Raw genomic sequence first — 17,798 nt, 5'->3', positions numbered from 1 at the left:
GTGCCCTGAGTAGGACGGGGTGGAGTGGGGTGGGGTGGGGCGTACGGATGTATCAGACATGGCAAGGCCACACTCTCTTTCATTTATGAGTTATTCACTGGGGTTTTGGACCAGCCTTTCCAAAGCTCTGAGCTAGGATGGGAGACAGCTGGGATAGAGTTCAAGTGGGCCTTAAGGCCTCCCACTTGTTCAGAAGTCTGAAAGCCCTCATGTGCCTACTTTAGGCTGCTGAGCCCACGCCCTTACGGCTCACCAGGGCCCCTCTCACGTTCAGTATCAAGGACTGACATCACAGCAGTCAGCCTAGAGCAATGCCAGAAGCCAAACTCACCTGGTTACGACCCTCTCTGTATCTTAGGACCCCAGGCCTCACGGAGCACAGAAGGTCCTGAGTCCTCTTTATGTCCTACGTGGCTGGTGGCTTCAAGCCAGTCAGTGTGAGGAAGGAAGACACAGGACAAGCTGTGCTCCTAAGTCCCTTTGATGTCAGATAGGCAAGGAGAAGGGGCAAGTTCAAGGTCACCTGCTTTTCCTGCCCCAGAGACAGGTACTATCACAGGCTTTTGATTCAAGTTCATGTATTGAGAAAGAGTTCACCTTGGTGGTGGTGGAATACCCCTGCCCTCCCAGCAGGTTCTCAGCAGAGGCAAAGAAAGAACTAGTGGTCAAAGAGTGAGGTCTCAGTTCTCATGTTTTGGGGGGCGCTACTTGGCCCAGGTCAGCACCTCCCTGGTCCCAAAAAGGAGGACTGCCTGGTGTTTGCTTCTCCTTCTCCGGCTTCTCTGGGTGCATGTCTGCCTTGAGCTGCTGTCCGTGACTATTTCTGGGTTCCTGTTTCCGGTTCCTGGGAGCACAATGGACAGGCTAGATACCAAAGACACCCACATTTGTCTTGATGTTCCCTCATCCCCAGACTATTGACTAACACTGTGCATGTTTAATTCTCTGATGGCTGTGGCCGCTGCCTGCCTAGGAGCTGATAACTAATCTGGTTCTCAGCAGGTGAGTCACTCTCGGGCCTTTGAGCCCTCTGTCTCTTACCCAGTGTCCTGGGCTGTAGCCCGGAACGGGGTCCATGACAGAAGGCTTGCCTGCACTGTCTCCAGCCTTTATCGCTCATCCATGTAGGGTGGCACGCAGGAGGGTTCCCAGAGAGAGAGAGAAAATGTGAGAAACCGAGGGACGGCAAGCAGACCTCTGCCAGGCGCGGAGGCGAATGCTCACAGAACTCAGATGGCTTCTAGTTCTGTGGTATCACCTACCAGTCCCAAGGCAAGGCTCTCCAGCACGAACGCACATGTTGGGCGCTGCACAACTCCAGAGGGAAAAATCCACAAATATAATGGCGTGCTCGGCAGGCCCTGGAGTTGTGTGCTTTGGAACATGTGCTCTGGGCTCTGGGAAAGTCTCTCGAGTCACAACTGTGTTCTAGACAGGCTTCTGCATCCCTGACCAGGGGGGAACAACAGAAGGAGGTTCGGGATCTTTGACTTCTGCCTACTGGTTTCCCAGAAGCGAATTCAGTATGGATTCTGTCTCTGTTTTCCCTTATGACCTTGTAAAGCCCTTTACTCCTGCCACATTGCGATAGGCTGGAAGTCTCCAGAAGTTAGACACTATGGCCTTATGGGCTTTTGAATCAACTTCTCCTCATAAGCTTGAGGAAGCTCTGGTTGGGCGTGGGTGTATTATAGTGGACACCATATTGCCTGAAGCCAGAGAGATCAAGTATGGCTTCCATTTGGGCAGCTCCTTTCCTGGGTTTCCAGGAGAGTCTGAGCTCTAAGAAGGGGTGGGGGGGGGGGAACCCTTCACCACCCTCCACCCTTTCTAACCCCGCGTGGTCCCAGATCCTCTCACAAACACCCTAACCTCTCACATCTCTTTCTCTGGGTCCTGTCCACTGGGTCAGGGGCATCCCCATGTTGAAAGGAGGGCGGGTCTGAGAGGTGAGCTAGAAAATTGGGGTCACCTCCCTTAGTGCTCCCCCTTTAACTCATCGTTTGCAGAAAGAACTGGGCTCCACGGAGGACATCTACCTAGCCTCGCGCAAGGTTAAAGAACTGTCAGTCATCGATGGCCGGAGGGCTCAGAACTGTATCATTCTTCTCTCCAAGTAGGTATTCACCTGTATCAGGGAAAGGGGCCCCCCAAGAAGACGACCAAAATGGGTAGCGGAGGGCCTGAGAAATGGATAACTCCTTGAGAGAGTGCTTGCCTGGCTGCCCAGCCTGCACCAGGTCCTGGCTTAACTCTGAGCACTGGAAAACAACAAACACAGTGGTTGAGCCCGTGGGCCCAGGGAAGGTGGCGGCGGCGGCAGCAGAGGAACAGGCTGCTGATGCTGGCCTTGCCTCTCTGACTTCCCCCGGAGGGGACGGGGATGGACAGTCCTCTAGACCTTTGTCCTGCAAGGCCACATTAAGCAACAGCACGGAGGGCTCTTCAGACAGGAAACGGCCCCATCCACGAGGCTCCTGACTAGCATCTGGGAACAGAGCTGCCCTAAGCCCACAGAGGGCCCACTCGGCTTAGGCCTGGGAGCGGCATGATCTCAGCCTACAAGCATTTCCCTGGGCTTTGGAACAAACAAGCAGTATCTGTTAACAGCACGGCTTCTGTATGGGGCCTCCCCGAGGCAGGGTCAGGGGCACCGCCCCAAGCTCTATTCTTAGTGCCGCCTACAGCCTCCTCTGGGACATCTGCCCCCTCTGCCCTCCCACTAGTTCCCTGGCCTTGAGTTTCTTCCATTGAGTGTGAGGGGTGGTGCTGGTGGGGGTGTGCTTGTTCCTTAGAGTCCTAGGGGGTGTGTACCTGGAAGGGTGGAGAAAGACTGTGTAGGGGGTGAGCAGGGGGCCTCCTGGAAGACCTATGGGAGGTGGATGGGAAGTGGGCACTGTCAGAGACGGAATGAACAAGGTTGTTTGCCCAGCGTTCTGCTGATGCCCTGCTCCGTCCTCCCATGGAGATGCTGAAGCCAGTAGAGGCAGAAGGGAGGGGTGGAGGAGGAAAAAGAGACTGGTCAGAATGTCCCTGCCTGTGTCTGTCTTAATCCCACATGTCTCATCAGCTCTGATGGAGCTCAAGCAAGGCAGTGAGGACTCTGGCTTTGATAAGAACCAAAACACTCATTATTGGGTATAGAGTGCATCATATTTCCTCTTTATTAAAATTAGACTCTATTATGAAGTTGGCCCGGGAAGGCTTTGTAGAGGAGAGAAGAGAGAGGGTTCAAACTGAGGGCTAGAGAGGAAAGGATGTGGCCATACAATGGGGAAAGAAGCCCTGGGGGCCACACTGAGGGCCAGGCCAGGCTGCTGAGCAAGGGTTTGCTGCAGGTTGAAGCTTTCTAACGAGGAGATACGACAGGCCATCTTGAGAATGGATGAACAAGAGGATCTCGCTAAGGACATGTTGGAGCAGGTAAGCACCCTCAGGGGAAGAGAGCAGCCCAATCTGGGTGCAGCCATAGCACTTCTACCTCATCTCAAAAAGGCTGAGGCCTTGGGTCAAAAAGACTTGGGTCTGGAGGCATTGAAGAAGTTTCTAGAAACTTCCCCGGACTAGTGTTTCCTTTAGAACAGGCTGCCAGAGAACTTTGTGGCCCCTGCAAGGTCCCAAGAAGAGTCAGGGTGGCAAGGGTCAGTTCCTCCTCAAATTGGTTGCACTTCCATCTACTGTGGTCTTTGAGACAGACCTAGGAAATGGAAAACAGGCATGCCATCAATTGGGCTTTATTAAAATGAAGAGCATAGTTGTCAAGCATGCATGAGGTCCTGGGTTCCATGCCCAGGACCACAGAAACTGGGTGTGGTGGTATAGATCTACAATCCCAGAACTGGTGCTTGAGGCCAGCCTAGACTTCATGAGACTATCTCAAAAGATGAGCTGGGCTTTTTTTGATGCAATGGCTCAGCAGTTAGGCGCGTTTGCTGCCTTGCAGAGGACACAAGTTCATTTCCTGGCACCCACATGCTAGCTAACAGCTATCCATAACCCTAATTTCAGGGGACCTAACTCCCTCTTTCTACCTATGTGGGTGGGCACTAGGCACGCATGTAGTACAGACATGCATGTGCACAAAATACCCATACCCATAAACTAAAATAAAATTTAAAATATATTAAAAAGAAGAGAAAGAGTCAGTGTCAATCAAAGGGTATGTGTCCCACCCCCACCCCCAGTGATAGCAAGCCAAAATGTAGACGGTATTTTCCAAGCATACATATAACAAACAGCATATACTCCTGGTAGAGAATGCTACAGATCGATGAGAAAGTGGCAAAAGAAGCAGTTTTGAAACTGAGCTGAACAGGCGATTTATGGAAGACAGTGTCTGGCAGTCTGTGAGCGTATGAACAACCCCAATGTCAGTTGTCACAAGAGAAACCCAGTAAACCACAGCAGAGGAAAGCACACACCCACTGTTAGCTACAATTAAAGACTGACAACCACATGCTGACAAGGGTGTGGCAGAACTGGGATTACCAGGCATCTCGCTTTGCAGAGCTATTTGCCATGCATATTAAGGCTAAACATACATCTGCCCTGTTGCCCAGGATCTCACACTTAAGTTCTTACAGAAGAGAAGCCAATATACATACTGAAAGACATACACAGACTTAATTATAGCAACTTGAGTTATTAAACCTCCGGAAGGGTGAGCAACCCAACTGATCATTAATAGGAAAGTGGGTAAACAGACTGTGGTACATCCCTTCAGTGGACTACTACTAAGCAGTAAACAAAGACAAGCCAGTGGCACAGCATGGGTGAATCTTAGATGTTACATTGAGTGAAAGAAGCCATGTGCAAATTGAATATAGTGACTTGGCTGATTTTCTGGGCTATGACAAAATACCTGAGACCAGCTAATCTATAAGTAAGAATTTACTTGGCTCATGGCTCTGGAGGCCAGAAGTCCAAAAGCATGGTGCTGTATCAGCTTGGCACCTGTTGAGGTCTTGGGCTGTGCTAAAGTGTGGTAGAGGGCATCATGGGAGGAGATGGAGAAGGTACTATGACTTGGATTTCTCTTTCTCTTAATCAGGCCACTAATGCCACTACTAGGGTGTTACTTTTGTGACCTCATCTAACCCTAATTACCCCCCAAAAGGCTCTACCTACTGCCAGTTGTCATTGACATATGAATTAGGAGGTTTCAATGTACAGAGAGTGCTGGCTGCTCTTACAGCTGAGACCAGGGTTTAGTTCCCAGCACCCACTTGGAGGCTCACAAACCTCTGTTAACTCTAGTTCCAGGGGATCCGATCCCTTCTTCTGGTCTATGCAGACACCACACACACATGACACATTTATATTAAAAGTAAAACACTTGAGTTCAGTGTAGCCAGGTTGACCTCAAAACTGATGCGCAGAGCAGACTGGCCTCAACTTGCTAGGTAACTCAAGCTTGCCTTGAAGTTGGTAGTTAGACGAGGCTGGCCTCAAACTCGTTATGCATGTAACACAGGCTATCCTCAAATTTTTGTAGGTAGCCAAGGCTGGCCTTGAACTCTTAATCCTCCTGCCTCAGCAGGCCCCTCCCCATATTGAGCAGAGGCAACGCATGGGCTTCTCTGTGCCTCATGCTGTGCGCACTGCTCAAGAGCGTCCCTTCTGACTCACGCCTGCTCTTTGCAGCTCCTCAAGTTCATCCCTGAGAAGAGCGACATTGACCTCCTGGAAGAGCACAAGCATGAGATTGAGCGGATGGCACGCGCAGACCGCTTCCTCTATGAAATGAGCAGGTCAGATGGGCACTGGGCATAGCAGGGGGCGGGGCGGTTCCTGGCTCAGCTCTGCACCAGGTGTAGCAGGAGACTTGGGGGTAGAGTAGGGAAGGATGGCCCAAGAGGAGGCTGGAGCTGCCTTGGAGCCACAGGTCCATCTGTGATGTAGCCTGTCCTGTCCACAGGATCGACCACTACCAGCAGCGGCTACAGGCCCTCTTCTTTAAGAAGAAGTTCCAGGAACGGCTGGCTGAGGCCAAGCCCAAAGTAGAAGGTAGGAGTGGGGTGATGCCTGGGGGTTGATTAACAGGGCAGAGGGAAATTTCTGTCTTACCCTGCCCCCCAGAGAGATGCTCAAGTCAAGGATAACATTTAAAATTGTGGCATTTACATTTTGCAGCAGGGCTTTATGTGGCTTAGGCTAGCCCCCAGTTTGCTATGTAGCGGAGGCTAGCCTTGAACTCCTAATCTTCCAGCTTCCACTGTGCAAGTGATGTGATTACTGGAGTTCACCATCAATTTGAAACTGATTATTATAGAGAAATGTTCTTGTTCATGTTAGCGTACATGCCAACCAGATGTTTCCCTCTGCCTTGGCATTGGCTCCCCACCTGACATCTGCCCCAGACAGGCACAGAAAGGATGGGAAAATAGGAACGTAGCCAGCATCCTTCTTGGGGCCTGGCATGCACAGAGTCGTCTATCCTTTCCTACTTGAGAAGTGTCGAGCTCACAGAGTCTTCTGGGCATGTCTGCTTTAGTGTAAGCTCATCAGAAAGCAGGGGATTGCATAAGGTGGTCCCTAGAGAGGGGGTCTGGCTTGACACAGAGTCTGGGTGACACAGGCCCTCTCCACATTTCCATTTCTGATAGCCTTGACGAATGCTGTGGCGATGTAGATGTTTGCTGTCCTTCCAACTGGTCCCTTCCCTCCTGTCCCTCATCATTGTGTCAGAAAGCATATCCTTGGGGCTGCTTGTCAGGATGGCAGAGGAGCACACAGTGCAGGGAATTGTGGGAAAGACTGAAGGGCGGGATGGTGGGCAGCTGTGTGCACCTAGAAAGGAGAAGCTGCCTGGATCTCCCTTGGGGATAAGGACAAGACTTCCAGGACAGGAAAAAAAACAAACAAGAGACCATCTTGGAGGCTCAGGGTGCCAGGCTGGGAGGCAGAGCAGAGCATAGGTGCCCCCTGCTGGACACTCTCTGCGATGCCTCGTTCAGAGAGCAGGTCAGGTCATTCTCAAAGGCTGCTTAGGGATGTAGGAGATTGTAGAGAGAAAGGTAGTGGTGTTCAGTGTGTACACGCATGCACACGCCACAAGAGACCTGAATAGACCATCCATCTCTGTGGTATCTCTCAAGGCCTTATTTTGGAGACATGAGGCACAGGGGGGTCAGGCCAAGGTGCAGGCACTCCACTATTTTTGCATCTTAGGCCAGTGGAGGAAATGTGAATGGTGGCCATTTGTAACCATGGAACCAAAGTAGCTTAGGCCCTGGGAAGGCTTCATCTTACACTGTTAGTTGCTCCAAAGAGCATGTACCTAAGCTCTAAGACTCAGCTGGGATGGTTCATGAAGTCTCTTCTATAATATCAAGCTACAGAGAACTAAACATCAGGGAAAGGGGAGGGAATCACTCTTCTACAGCTATGGACATCCATCCACTATGGCTGGCTGCTGTCCTTGAAGGGCTGTGAGCCAGGGCTAGGGAGAGGCGCCCAAAGCTGTGTACCTAGTCATGTCAGTGTGCTCTTATCTGTTCAGGAGTTGAGCTTCATATTTATTCCTCCTCCTAGGTCTCCCAGAAGTATTCCTGAAGTAGCTAAGCTTGAACCTACCTCAGCTGGGTGCTGAGTCACTGACACCCACCTCTCATCCCTGACTCGGGGCTGTGGGGGAAGTTATTTCAGGGCAGCTTAAGCCCAAGTTTGATAAATTTCCCAATTCTGTTTTGAATATATTCTCCCTATGAATACATTCATTGCTGAGTACACCAAATTTACCAATTCTCATTACAAGCAGATTCACTAAATATAGCCTCAATGAATGTGACTGCAAATGTAATATTCTTATGAATGTATTCATGAACATATTATTCTCGCGAATGTCTCTGAAATGTCAGCATCACAGATGCGAGTTTTCTCATCTTCTCTGATTTCCTTTCAACTCTTATCATTTTCTGTTTTGCCAACATTTTTAGCATTTTTTAAAGGATATTCCTTTGTAGATTTCTCAAACAGCCCATCAACCTTAGAAAAACTATCCCTGGCCACCTAAATTGCTGGGGATTTTTGCAAGTAGATTCTATTTACTTTTTTTTTTTTTAATGAACCTTTTATTGAAATATGGCTCACACAGATCATTACAGATTTCACGTTGGACAATTAGAAGTCATTCCCCATGCTGTCCATGTAATCAACCCAGGTCAAGCACTTGAATGTCTCCAGGCCCTGTGTCCCTTCCTGTCCTTTGCTTGTGAGCTTCATCCTTAACAACTAAGCCCCATCCCCCCCCCATAAAGCATCTCTCTACATAGTCTGTCAGCCCTCAGACTCACTATGTAGGACAGGCTGGCCTCGAACTCACAGAGATGCACCTGCCTCTGCGCTCAAGTGCTGGGATTAAAGATGTGTGCCACCACTGCCCGGCTCTAGCCCTTCTTTATAGTCCCTCCAAACACTAAAACTGTCACCCTTCCAGATAAGCTTTCCTTGCTCCTCTTCAGAGACCTCTTGATGTCTGGATGAGTTTTTCTATTTTGAATTTTCTATAAATGGAATAATGTGTTATGAGTGCTTTTATAATGGCTGCTTTCTTATGTCTTAAGAATTTCCATCCGGGGGGGCTATTGACCTAGGAAGTGTCTGCTCCCCCATTTTCTAAGGCCCCAATGACAGAGGGGGACATCAGGTGTTGTCCTCTCTCTTTCTCCATATTGTTTTTGAGACAGTCTCTCACTGTACTTGAAGCATGTTCTTTGGGCTAGGCTGGCTGGATAGCAAGCTCCCAGGATCCTGCTGTTGGGCTGCTCCCCCCTCTCTACCATGGGGGTTACAGCCCCACACATGGTTATGCCTAGCCTTTTTTGTAGGTGGTGAGGATTTGAACCCAGATCCTCTTGCTTTCATAACAAGTGCCACGGGCTTTTCTTTTACAAATCTTGATAACAAGCATCTTCAGGAATTTTCAGTCCAGCAGAGCCATGGACCACTGGGTGGGTTAGTCCTTTACTACTGTCTCAGGGCACAGGTGCTGGTACCTAATGTTGTCCTCTGACCTCCTCACACCTGCACGTGCACATACCTGCACAGGAATATAAACACATGGGCACCCACATGAACAGACATTTACTTACACACAATATAGAATTTCAAAATGTGTCAAAGCATCCCATAATGAAAAGCTTCAGAAAACACAACACTGTTAGGTCTAAAAACCAATAAAATTGCCATATTCAAGTATGTATCCATAAAAAGTATAATAATCTTTATGTGTATGACTATTCTAGATCATTCTAGGGGTGGTTTACTCTGAGGATAGGCTAGCTTTGTCCTGAGGGACAGAGGGATGGAGGGACCAGATCAGAATGGGTAGTTTCTACCCAAGAGATAAAAAGGCAGCCCTTTCTATAATCCTCCTGAGAAGCCAGGTGCCCTGCTCCCTGTGCAGCATCCTGAGCTGTCCCCTTTTTCCCAGCCATCTTGCTGGCCTCCCGAGAGCTGACCCTCAGCAAACGCCTGAAGCAAATGCTGGAGGTGGTCCTAGCCATTGGTAACTTCATGAACAAGGGGCAGCGTGGGGATGCCTATGGGTTCCGAGTAGCCAGCCTCAACAAGATCGCTGATACCAAGTCCAGCATTGACAGGTGGGGACCCATTGACTTCCTCAGCCCTGTTTCACCCCATCCTAAACTCTCTCTTCCCATCTCTAATCTCTAATGCTCTTCTATCTCTCCATTCTAGCTGCCTTGTTCTTGTTCATTTTAAAAATATTTTAAAGAATTATTGTAGTGTGTGTGTGTGTGTGTGTGTGTGTGTGTGTGTGCGTGTGTGTGTGTGTGTGTGTGTGTGTGTGTGTGAGAGAGAGAGAGAGAGAGAGAGAGAGAGAGAGAGAGAGAGAGATTATGCATGAGTTCACAAGCATGTACAGTGTGCATATGGGTGCAGTTGGGGGGGCAGTAAAAAAAGGGTATTTGATCCCTGACACTAGAGGTACAGGCATTTGTGGGTGCTTAGAACCCTTAGACTCAAGCCCTCTGGAAGAGCAAAAAGCTGCCTTTAACTGCCAAGCCATCTCTCTATCCCACTTGTTGCTTTTCCCTTTCTTCACACTCCATCTGGCTTCTTCATTCCCCTCCCCCTCCTCCCCTGACACAGCTGTCACCCACAGGAACATCTCTCTGCTCCATTACCTGATCATGATTCTGGAGAAGCACTTTCCAGACATCCTGAACATGCCCTCGGAGCTGCAGCACCTACCAGAAGCTGCCAAAGTCAAGTAAGCAGTCCCCCCACACTTCCTTCACCTATGACTGTACCAGCTAGCTTCCATCATTTGAAGGGGACACTAGGAGTTGAAAATGTCTCCTCAGGGAGACATTTGACAGAGATGGTTTGCTCTCTGAGGGGGCTCATCACCTTATTTCAGAGGTGATTATGGAAGATACCAGAAGAGTGGAGAAGTAAGCTGTGTATAGAAAGAATGCCCTTAACAGGAACATTAATTAAGTCAGTTGAGTTGTGGGCAAATGGAGCTTAAGCCTAACAGGGAGACAGTGTAGAACACCCTCTCTGGTTATCCCAGGGTCAGGTTAGTCATGCAGCACACTGCCTAAGCTGCCTGGGGAGGGAGCCATGCAGAAGGGGCTGACTTGGAATAAAAAATGATCATCTGGATGCTGGAAAGATGGCTTAGTGGGTAAGAACCCTGGCTGCTTTTCCAGAGGACCCAGGTTCAATTCCCAAAGTCCCACATGGTGACTCACAACCATCTATATCCCCAGTTCCAGGGGATCTAATGCCCTCAGATGACCTCCTGAGGCACCAGACACACATGAGGTGCCCAGCTCTGTATGTAAGCAAAACTCTCTCATACACAAAATTAATTTAAAAATAAGCACACTTTAAAACTGTCCAGTCAGTTGGAAGAGTGGGGATGCTGACCTGTAGTGGGCAGAGCATCTTCAAAGACCATAAGACTTAATATGTGTCTGTCAAAGCCAGAAATGCTAAAGCTAACAGGTACCAAACTGTATTGAGATACTCTGTGCTATAACGGAACACTTAAGACTTGACGACTTATTAAGATTAGATGTTTATGTGAAATCTGAGAGCATGGTGCCTTGATCTGCTTAACATCTGTGACACTTCAGTGTGGCAGCAGCAGCCCAGGCTAGGACGGACAATGGAAAGCCACAGTGCCCTCTTGGGGGCTCCACCTTCATGGCTGACATCATCATTACCAAATGATCTCTCCAAAGCTCCACCTCCAAATCCCATCGACATCTGACTTTGGAAAGACAGCCTGTTAAATGGTGATGGACACTGTCTAGCGGTAACGAACAGAAAGAAATCCGAGCCAGGCGCAGGTGTGAGAAAATTTTTGGTAGGGCTTGGGAGATACGTCAGCAGGTAACATGAGGATCTAAACTCTATACCTAGAACCCAAGCCACCCTGCCCAAAAAAAGTGGGCAGCTCCTAGGAAACGATGCCTGAAGTGTCTGTTGACTTTCACATGCATGAGCGCGCACACACGCATGCACGCACGCACGCACACACACACGCACACACACACACACACACACACACACACACACAGAGGAACTCTGTGAGACACGGCATCTAGAAGGATCTATGGAGCAGAGCTTCCTACTGACACCACCAACAGGCACACAGGGCACTGACTTGCCAGAGTCATGTGTCAGGAGCCTAAGCGGGGTTGAGACTCAAGGCCACCGCGCCTGAAGCTACTCTTTGCCTGAACCACCCTTGGCTCCTCACATCCAGAGCTGATGGATTTCCTTCCCCTCCCATGTCTCCCACAGCCTGGCGGAGCTGGAGAAGGAGGTGGGCACTCTCAGGAATGGCCTCCGAGCAGTGGAGGTGGTAAGTGAGCCGGCTGGGCTTGGTGGAGGGGGCTGCCCAAGGAAAAGCCAGTGTTGCTGCCATCACTGGGTCCAATGCCCTCCCCCAACCCAATACACACACACACACACACACACACACACACACACACACACACACACACACACACACACACACACCACCTCAGACAGCAGAAGCCTCCCTATGATGCATTTTGATGACCCAGGGCCCCTGAATGGAAAGATAGAACAACAGCACCGTGGAGAAAGCATTCAAGAAAAAAAACTATCTACCCACTTGGGGTTTTCATTTAGATCCTCAAAGAGGGGCTGTCTGTCTGAGACTGTCTCTGTGCCACTGCTCAGGGAGATGTCCATCTGGTGGACTGAACTCTAAGACCGTCACGTGCTCATGTGTGATCACAGTGATTGGGGAGACTGAGAAGACGGCAGCAGGTGTCCAGCCGTGTGGCACTGGGGACCTCCATCCCTATGAGATCCTACCTCACACCTCTTCCCTTCGTGCCTGAAACTATGGAGGCACCAAGGGCTCACTCGCTGATGGGAACTATGGAGTGGCTTTTATAGACAAGAGACAATGGCCTCATATAATTTTACAGGGTGGGGCCATTTGAGATTGAAGTGCTGACAGCTCCAATGTCCAGTGTCCTCCTCGCTGGTAGAAAGGACAAACTTCCCTGGGACTCTTGTATGGAGCCACCAACCCCATCCACAAAGACTCTGCTCTTACATCCTAGCCAATTGACGGGAGTGTCCAACCCATGATCTGTAGGCCACATGTGCCCTGGGATAGCTGTGAATGGGGCCTAAAAAAAAAAAAAAAAAAGCACAAACTTAAGACATTATGGAATTTTTAGTGATTATTTTTTAATAACTTTGTTGAGCAGTTCTAAATATGCACTTGGTAGGTGACAACATCATATCATAGTGCCCTTGCTTCACCTTAGGCCTTAGGAACTCAATACAGGAATACTGTGAGGGCACAAACACTGGATCCCAGCACCAGGTCTCGTGCCCTGTTACCGCCATTGCTGTTCTTGTGTATTCATAGCTGATGCACATCCTGGGGCATCCTCAATCCTGTCCCTCACACTTGGGAACTAGAGACTTTACCCAGAGTTCCTGTGAAGGAAGAGAAGGGGGAGGGGAGGGGGAGGGGAGGAGAAGAATTGTGTCAGGCTCAAGTTAAGAAGCAGAGGGTCTTCTGTTGCTACCGTGGGTGCTGGCTTCCATTTGACAGTCCTGGAACATGCCACTTGGAGAGTGGAGCACAATCCACACATAACGATGGTGATGGGTGAGGGAGGTGTTAATAGCTGTACACACCGACTGTTAGCTTTAGAGTTGTAAATCCAGGTGTCATCTTTCCCAAAGGCACATGTGATGCTCTGAGGGCACCAAGGGACATGTGGTGGACCCTGAACTCTGTTTGTCCAAATGGTGTTTCATTCTTTCTTCCCAGGAGTTGGAGTATCAGAGACACCAGGCACGGGACCCCAATGACAAGTTTGTCCCTGTCATGAGTGACTTTATCACGGTGTCTAGCTTCAGCTTCTCAGAGCTGGAAGACCAGCTCAACGAGGCCAGGGATAAGGTAAAGATGCTCTGCTCTGAACCCCACAGTGCCTCAAGTTATTCTTTTCTAGACCTCATCCTACCATGGACAGGGACAAGCCCAGAGCCCCAGAACCTAGAGAACTGCCATCTCCTCTGTCCTCTAAGGCAATCAATGATAAGCCCATACTGCAAACAAAGATCAGAGTCTACTTCTTAGGCATCGAGGCACCAAAAGCATTGTTGTATATTGTGTGTGTGCGCACATGCATGTAATGCATATGGAGACCTCCTTCCACCTTACTTTTTGAAACAGGGTGTCTCACTAGGATCTGGGGCTCAATGATTAGGCTAGGCTGGCTGGCCACCAAGTCTCAGAGATCCTCCTGCATCCTCCTTCTCAGTGCTGAGTTCACACCTCCACGCCCAGACCTGGAGTACTTGAGCTCAGACTCAGGTCATTGTGCTCGCCCGGCAAGCACTCCACTCCAGCCCCACCACAATGGCTTCATGATTTCTCGTCCGCCTACCTTACGGCTTTTCTGAAGGCTTAGAGTCCCATTGAGCAGATGTAACCGCTGAGAATAAGAGGGTTTCAGTCACTTGGGCGAGCATCCTGAGTGCCCAGCTCAGCCTTGAACTTGTCTCTGTGAGGTTCCTTCTACCATGGAGCCTCTCATTCAGAAAGCTCAGGGTGGGGCTGGACAGCCGGCATGTCCAGCGAACTCCCCGAATGTGCTCAGGCTGCTGGAGGACTATTTATTGGTGTTTCCTGGACGATGCTGTGTGAGTTAGGTAAGAGAACATGGTGCTAAGACTAAGCGAGAGCAGTGCCTGCATCATGCAGAGTCAGCTGCTCCCTGCCATGCCATTGAACTCCCACAACAGTATTGTGAAGCTGACCCGCAGTTTACAGGGGAAGAAGTTAAGTCACTAAGTAAGTCACCCATCAGCTAAGTCACCCAATGACTTCCATGACCCGTGAGGGCCCTTTCCATTCCAGCCACGCAGTTCCTGACTTTAGAAAAGTCTTGCTCCGGCCAACATCTCCTGATCCCATATCTACAGTATAAAATACCCAGAGGTGGTGCTAAGGTAGACAGACTATCAGATAGTCCTAGTTTGTTGCCCCAGAAGTCAGACTCATAGTTTTGCAGGGGGTGGTGGGGGGGGGAGGTGCATAACAGGGTAGAGACAAGGAATAAATAGGGAATGAATTTTGGATTAAAGTCTCCACTCATGAACCCTGGTATTAAAGTTTCAAAATACCTGTCCCCAAGCCTATGACAACTACCCCCCCCCCCCTTTCTGGCCGCAGGGACTGGGCTCAGCTGGAAGCCAGCTCACCATGCTTCTACCCATGTCTTTTGTAGTTCGCCAAGGCACTGACACACTTTGGGGAGCAGGAGAGTAAGATGCAGCCGGATGAATTCTTCGGCATCTTCGACACCTTCTTGCAGGCCTTCTTAGAGGCCCGGCAGGACCTGGAGGCCATGAGGAGGAGGAAGGAAGACGATGAGCGGAGGGCACGCATGGAATCCATGGTGAGGCCAGGGCCTGGCTGAGGACAGGATGCAGCAGGAGTGGGTGTGAAGAGAGTGCTGCGTGGAATATACGAGATAGAGTAGGAGCTGGGGACACTTTAGGGGCCACTGTTAGCCCCAGAAGAGAGAGGCATCTTCCAGCTGGGGGGGGGGGGCGGGGGAGGAGAGAAAGCCATGGAAGGTGGAGAGGATAGGGCATCCTGAGAGGAGGCAGAGTGGTCCCTGGCAGGAGATGTGTGTAGTGGTAGCCATGGGCTGTGAGAGCATCCGAGGACCAAAAGGGCTGCAGACAGCAGCTTGCCTGTGTCCTTGAGTTTCCTCTCCTTTCCACTCCCAGTTGAAGGAGCAGCGTGAGAAAGAAAGATGGCAGAGGCAGCGGAAGGTCCTGGCAGGCGGCACCCTGGAGGAGAGTGGCGAGTTCGATGACCTGGTGTCAGCCTTGCGCTCCGGAGAAGTGTTCGACAAGGACTTGAGCAAGTTCAAGCGCAACCGCAAGCGACCAGGGAGCCAGGCCCCAGAGGTCACCCGCGAGCGGGCGATAAACAGGCTAAATTATTGACTTGGGGATTGGGTACTGACCACATAGCAGCAAGCCTGGAGACAGGGATGAGGGGAAGAGGAAGTTGATGCAATGACTTTTTAAGTGATTCGGAGAGCTGGGTTTGGGAGCCCCGGGCTGGGTCCTGGGGGCTGTGTGCAGCTAGACCGGGTGTCTCCCCGCTTTGACACCGGGCCTTCTCTCATCTCTCCTTTACACTATTCATTCTCATCCATCTCTCTTTGTGCCCCTCCCCCTCCTGAGCATCGTTCTCTAAGACTAGCTTGGGTATCCCTGGCAGGCCCTGGGCTTTGGTCAAGAAATCCCAGGCTGGAGGACACTGTTTTCTTCACACTTCATGTTGGCACAGAGCTGTTTTAAGAGCCAGGAGATGACATTCCTTGTCCCACCCAACCTCTTCTACAGTATGTGGTGGTAGGGTGGAACCTGAGAGCCGGCAGTAGGGACTCCAGAGGGCTCCTCTCTGAAGAGATGGTCCGACGGAGCATGGGTTGTGGATGGAAACTAGAGGCCTTCTGTGTTCTAGCTAGATAAGCCCTAGTGTGTCCTAGAAAATCACACAGCAAGGGACTAGAGCCAGCAAATGAGTTATCTGTGCCTTTTTCCCATAGCAGGTCCCAGGGCCTCTCAGCTTCCCTAGTGGCCCCCGTCTCATCTACTAATTCCCAGTCTCTAAACTCCAGAGCTCTGTGTCAGCATCAGCTTACAGTGTGGCTCTGGTAAGGAGGGGTGGCCCAGAAAGACCTCCATTATCACCTCATCAGACTCGGGTGTAGGGGCCAAAGCAAATCCCAAGGCAATCTGACCACTGTCCTGGAGTGACAGTGATCTCAGACCCCAGTAGTTCCTCACCAGAGGGTAGCACTCAAATATTTCCCTGCCCCATCTACCATTTCCCTCAGCTGACCCCTGCTATGCCACAGTGGCCTCTCTGTCTCCACCTGCAGGTCCCATAGCTCCATATGCTCAGCTGCAGCTGGACTTGGGGAATTGGTCCTGAGGGCCGGAAAGACCCGCCACAGTTAACTGCCACTCTGAGGGAGATTTTTAGGCAGGGTACGAGAGAGTGGACAGGACATGCCGGGGAGATGAGGATGGATGGGGGAGTGCTTGTGTAGGATGTTCACTTCAGGGTTTGCCCCTACATCTGTGCTGTTTGGCTCCCCAGCCTGACTTGCACGGGATCATTCTGGTCCTCCTGTCCACACTCATCTTCCGTCCTGTCCATCTTCAACTGTTTTTATGGTACTGGTGGGGCAGCACTGTTCTACCTATGCAAATGCTCTAAATGGAACATCATGGCGAGGTCAACCCCATGAAGGTTTATTGTCTAATGGCCTAACCCACATCTCCCTCATCTCGAGACCAATCTTGCCTGATTACCAATGACCAGCTCCTGGCTCTTCTCAGGGTCATTGCCAGTGGATGAGGGTTGCTCAGTTCTGCAGCTGCCTGCCTTCCTACAGGGGACTCCCAGGGGGTGGGACCATAGTAGTAGTTGTGGGGAGGAGAAACAGGGTTACGCTGGCCATGCCATTGGTTTGAAAGGGATCTCGGCAAGTGGAAGCCTAGTCAGTGTGATGTGAAGAAGGCAGCCTGAGAGGGCAGAAGGCTTCTAAAAAGAGTGGCTCTGGAGAGCTTTAACACTCATCTGTACACTAAGACTCCTCCCCCCTCTTACACCCCCACGGAGAAGCAAGCTATTGGAGAGACTGGAGCGGCTGGTGCTGGACATCTTTGCATCCTCTCCTAAACTGGCTGGGCTCTCTGCCTTCCATTCAAGGGGCAGGGGACAGGGATGGGCTACACTGCTGTCCAACAGGCATGGCTAGGTCCTGGCCTTCCAACCACCATGAAAACTGATGTGCACCGGGAAAGACAAGGAAGAGAGAATTTGTTGAAGGAACACATTGTATCTTCAGAAAAGCTATTTGGCATCTCTCCAGAGCCCAGCCATCTTCTCTATTTATTTTTTAAGTCAGTGGCTCTGGTGCTCTGTAACCAGATTTCAACAGTGCCTTGGACCACGGACCATTGTGGGTGACTCAACAGGAAGTGACTGGTGCCCAGTGGAGGTGGACAGGCTGGTCCTCATCATTAAATGAAGTCTACCCCCAGTACCCACCCACCCCTCCTGCTGCCTGTGGGTCAACTGCTCCAGTTAATTTTGTGCACAATGTAAGATTCATAGTCCAGTCAACACACCCCTTCTCAGCAGCAGCCAATTCCCCTCCCAAGATGGAAGTTTGTCCAGGAGGCAGAAGGACAAAACTCTCCAGGTGGGTGGATGTAGGCATGGG

At 50.5% G+C, this 17,798-nt stretch overlaps 1 protein-coding gene across 1 annotated transcript in view; it reads left to right on the top strand.

The window, feature by feature from the left end:
* Daam2 (dishevelled associated activator of morphogenesis 2) overlaps nt 1-15,820 on the top strand; it is a 54,531-nt gene extending 38,711 nt beyond the window's left edge. The window contains 11 exon segments of the mRNA XM_051153045.1: nt 1,129-1,272; nt 2,010-2,116; nt 3,339-3,423; nt 5,644-5,750; nt 5,918-6,006; nt 9,434-9,602; nt 10,127-10,234; nt 11,782-11,842; nt 13,304-13,435; nt 14,769-14,939; nt 15,277-15,820. Of these exon segments, the coding sequence (XP_051009002.1) occupies nt 1,129-1,272; nt 2,010-2,116; nt 3,339-3,423; nt 5,644-5,750; nt 5,918-6,006; nt 9,434-9,602; nt 10,127-10,234; nt 11,782-11,842; nt 13,304-13,435; nt 14,769-14,939; nt 15,277-15,498 (1,395 nt within the window). The 3' untranslated portion in view covers nt 15,499-15,820.
* Nucleotides 15,821-17,798: the final 1,978 nt, after the last annotated feature.

This window comes from Acomys russatus, chromosome 11, assembly GCF_903995435.1.
Source record: "Acomys russatus chromosome 11, mAcoRus1.1, whole genome shotgun sequence".
Classification (NCBI taxonomy): Eukaryota; Metazoa; Chordata; class Mammalia; order Rodentia; family Muridae; genus Acomys; species Acomys russatus.
This window is presented reverse-complemented; position numbering and strand designations above follow the sequence as displayed.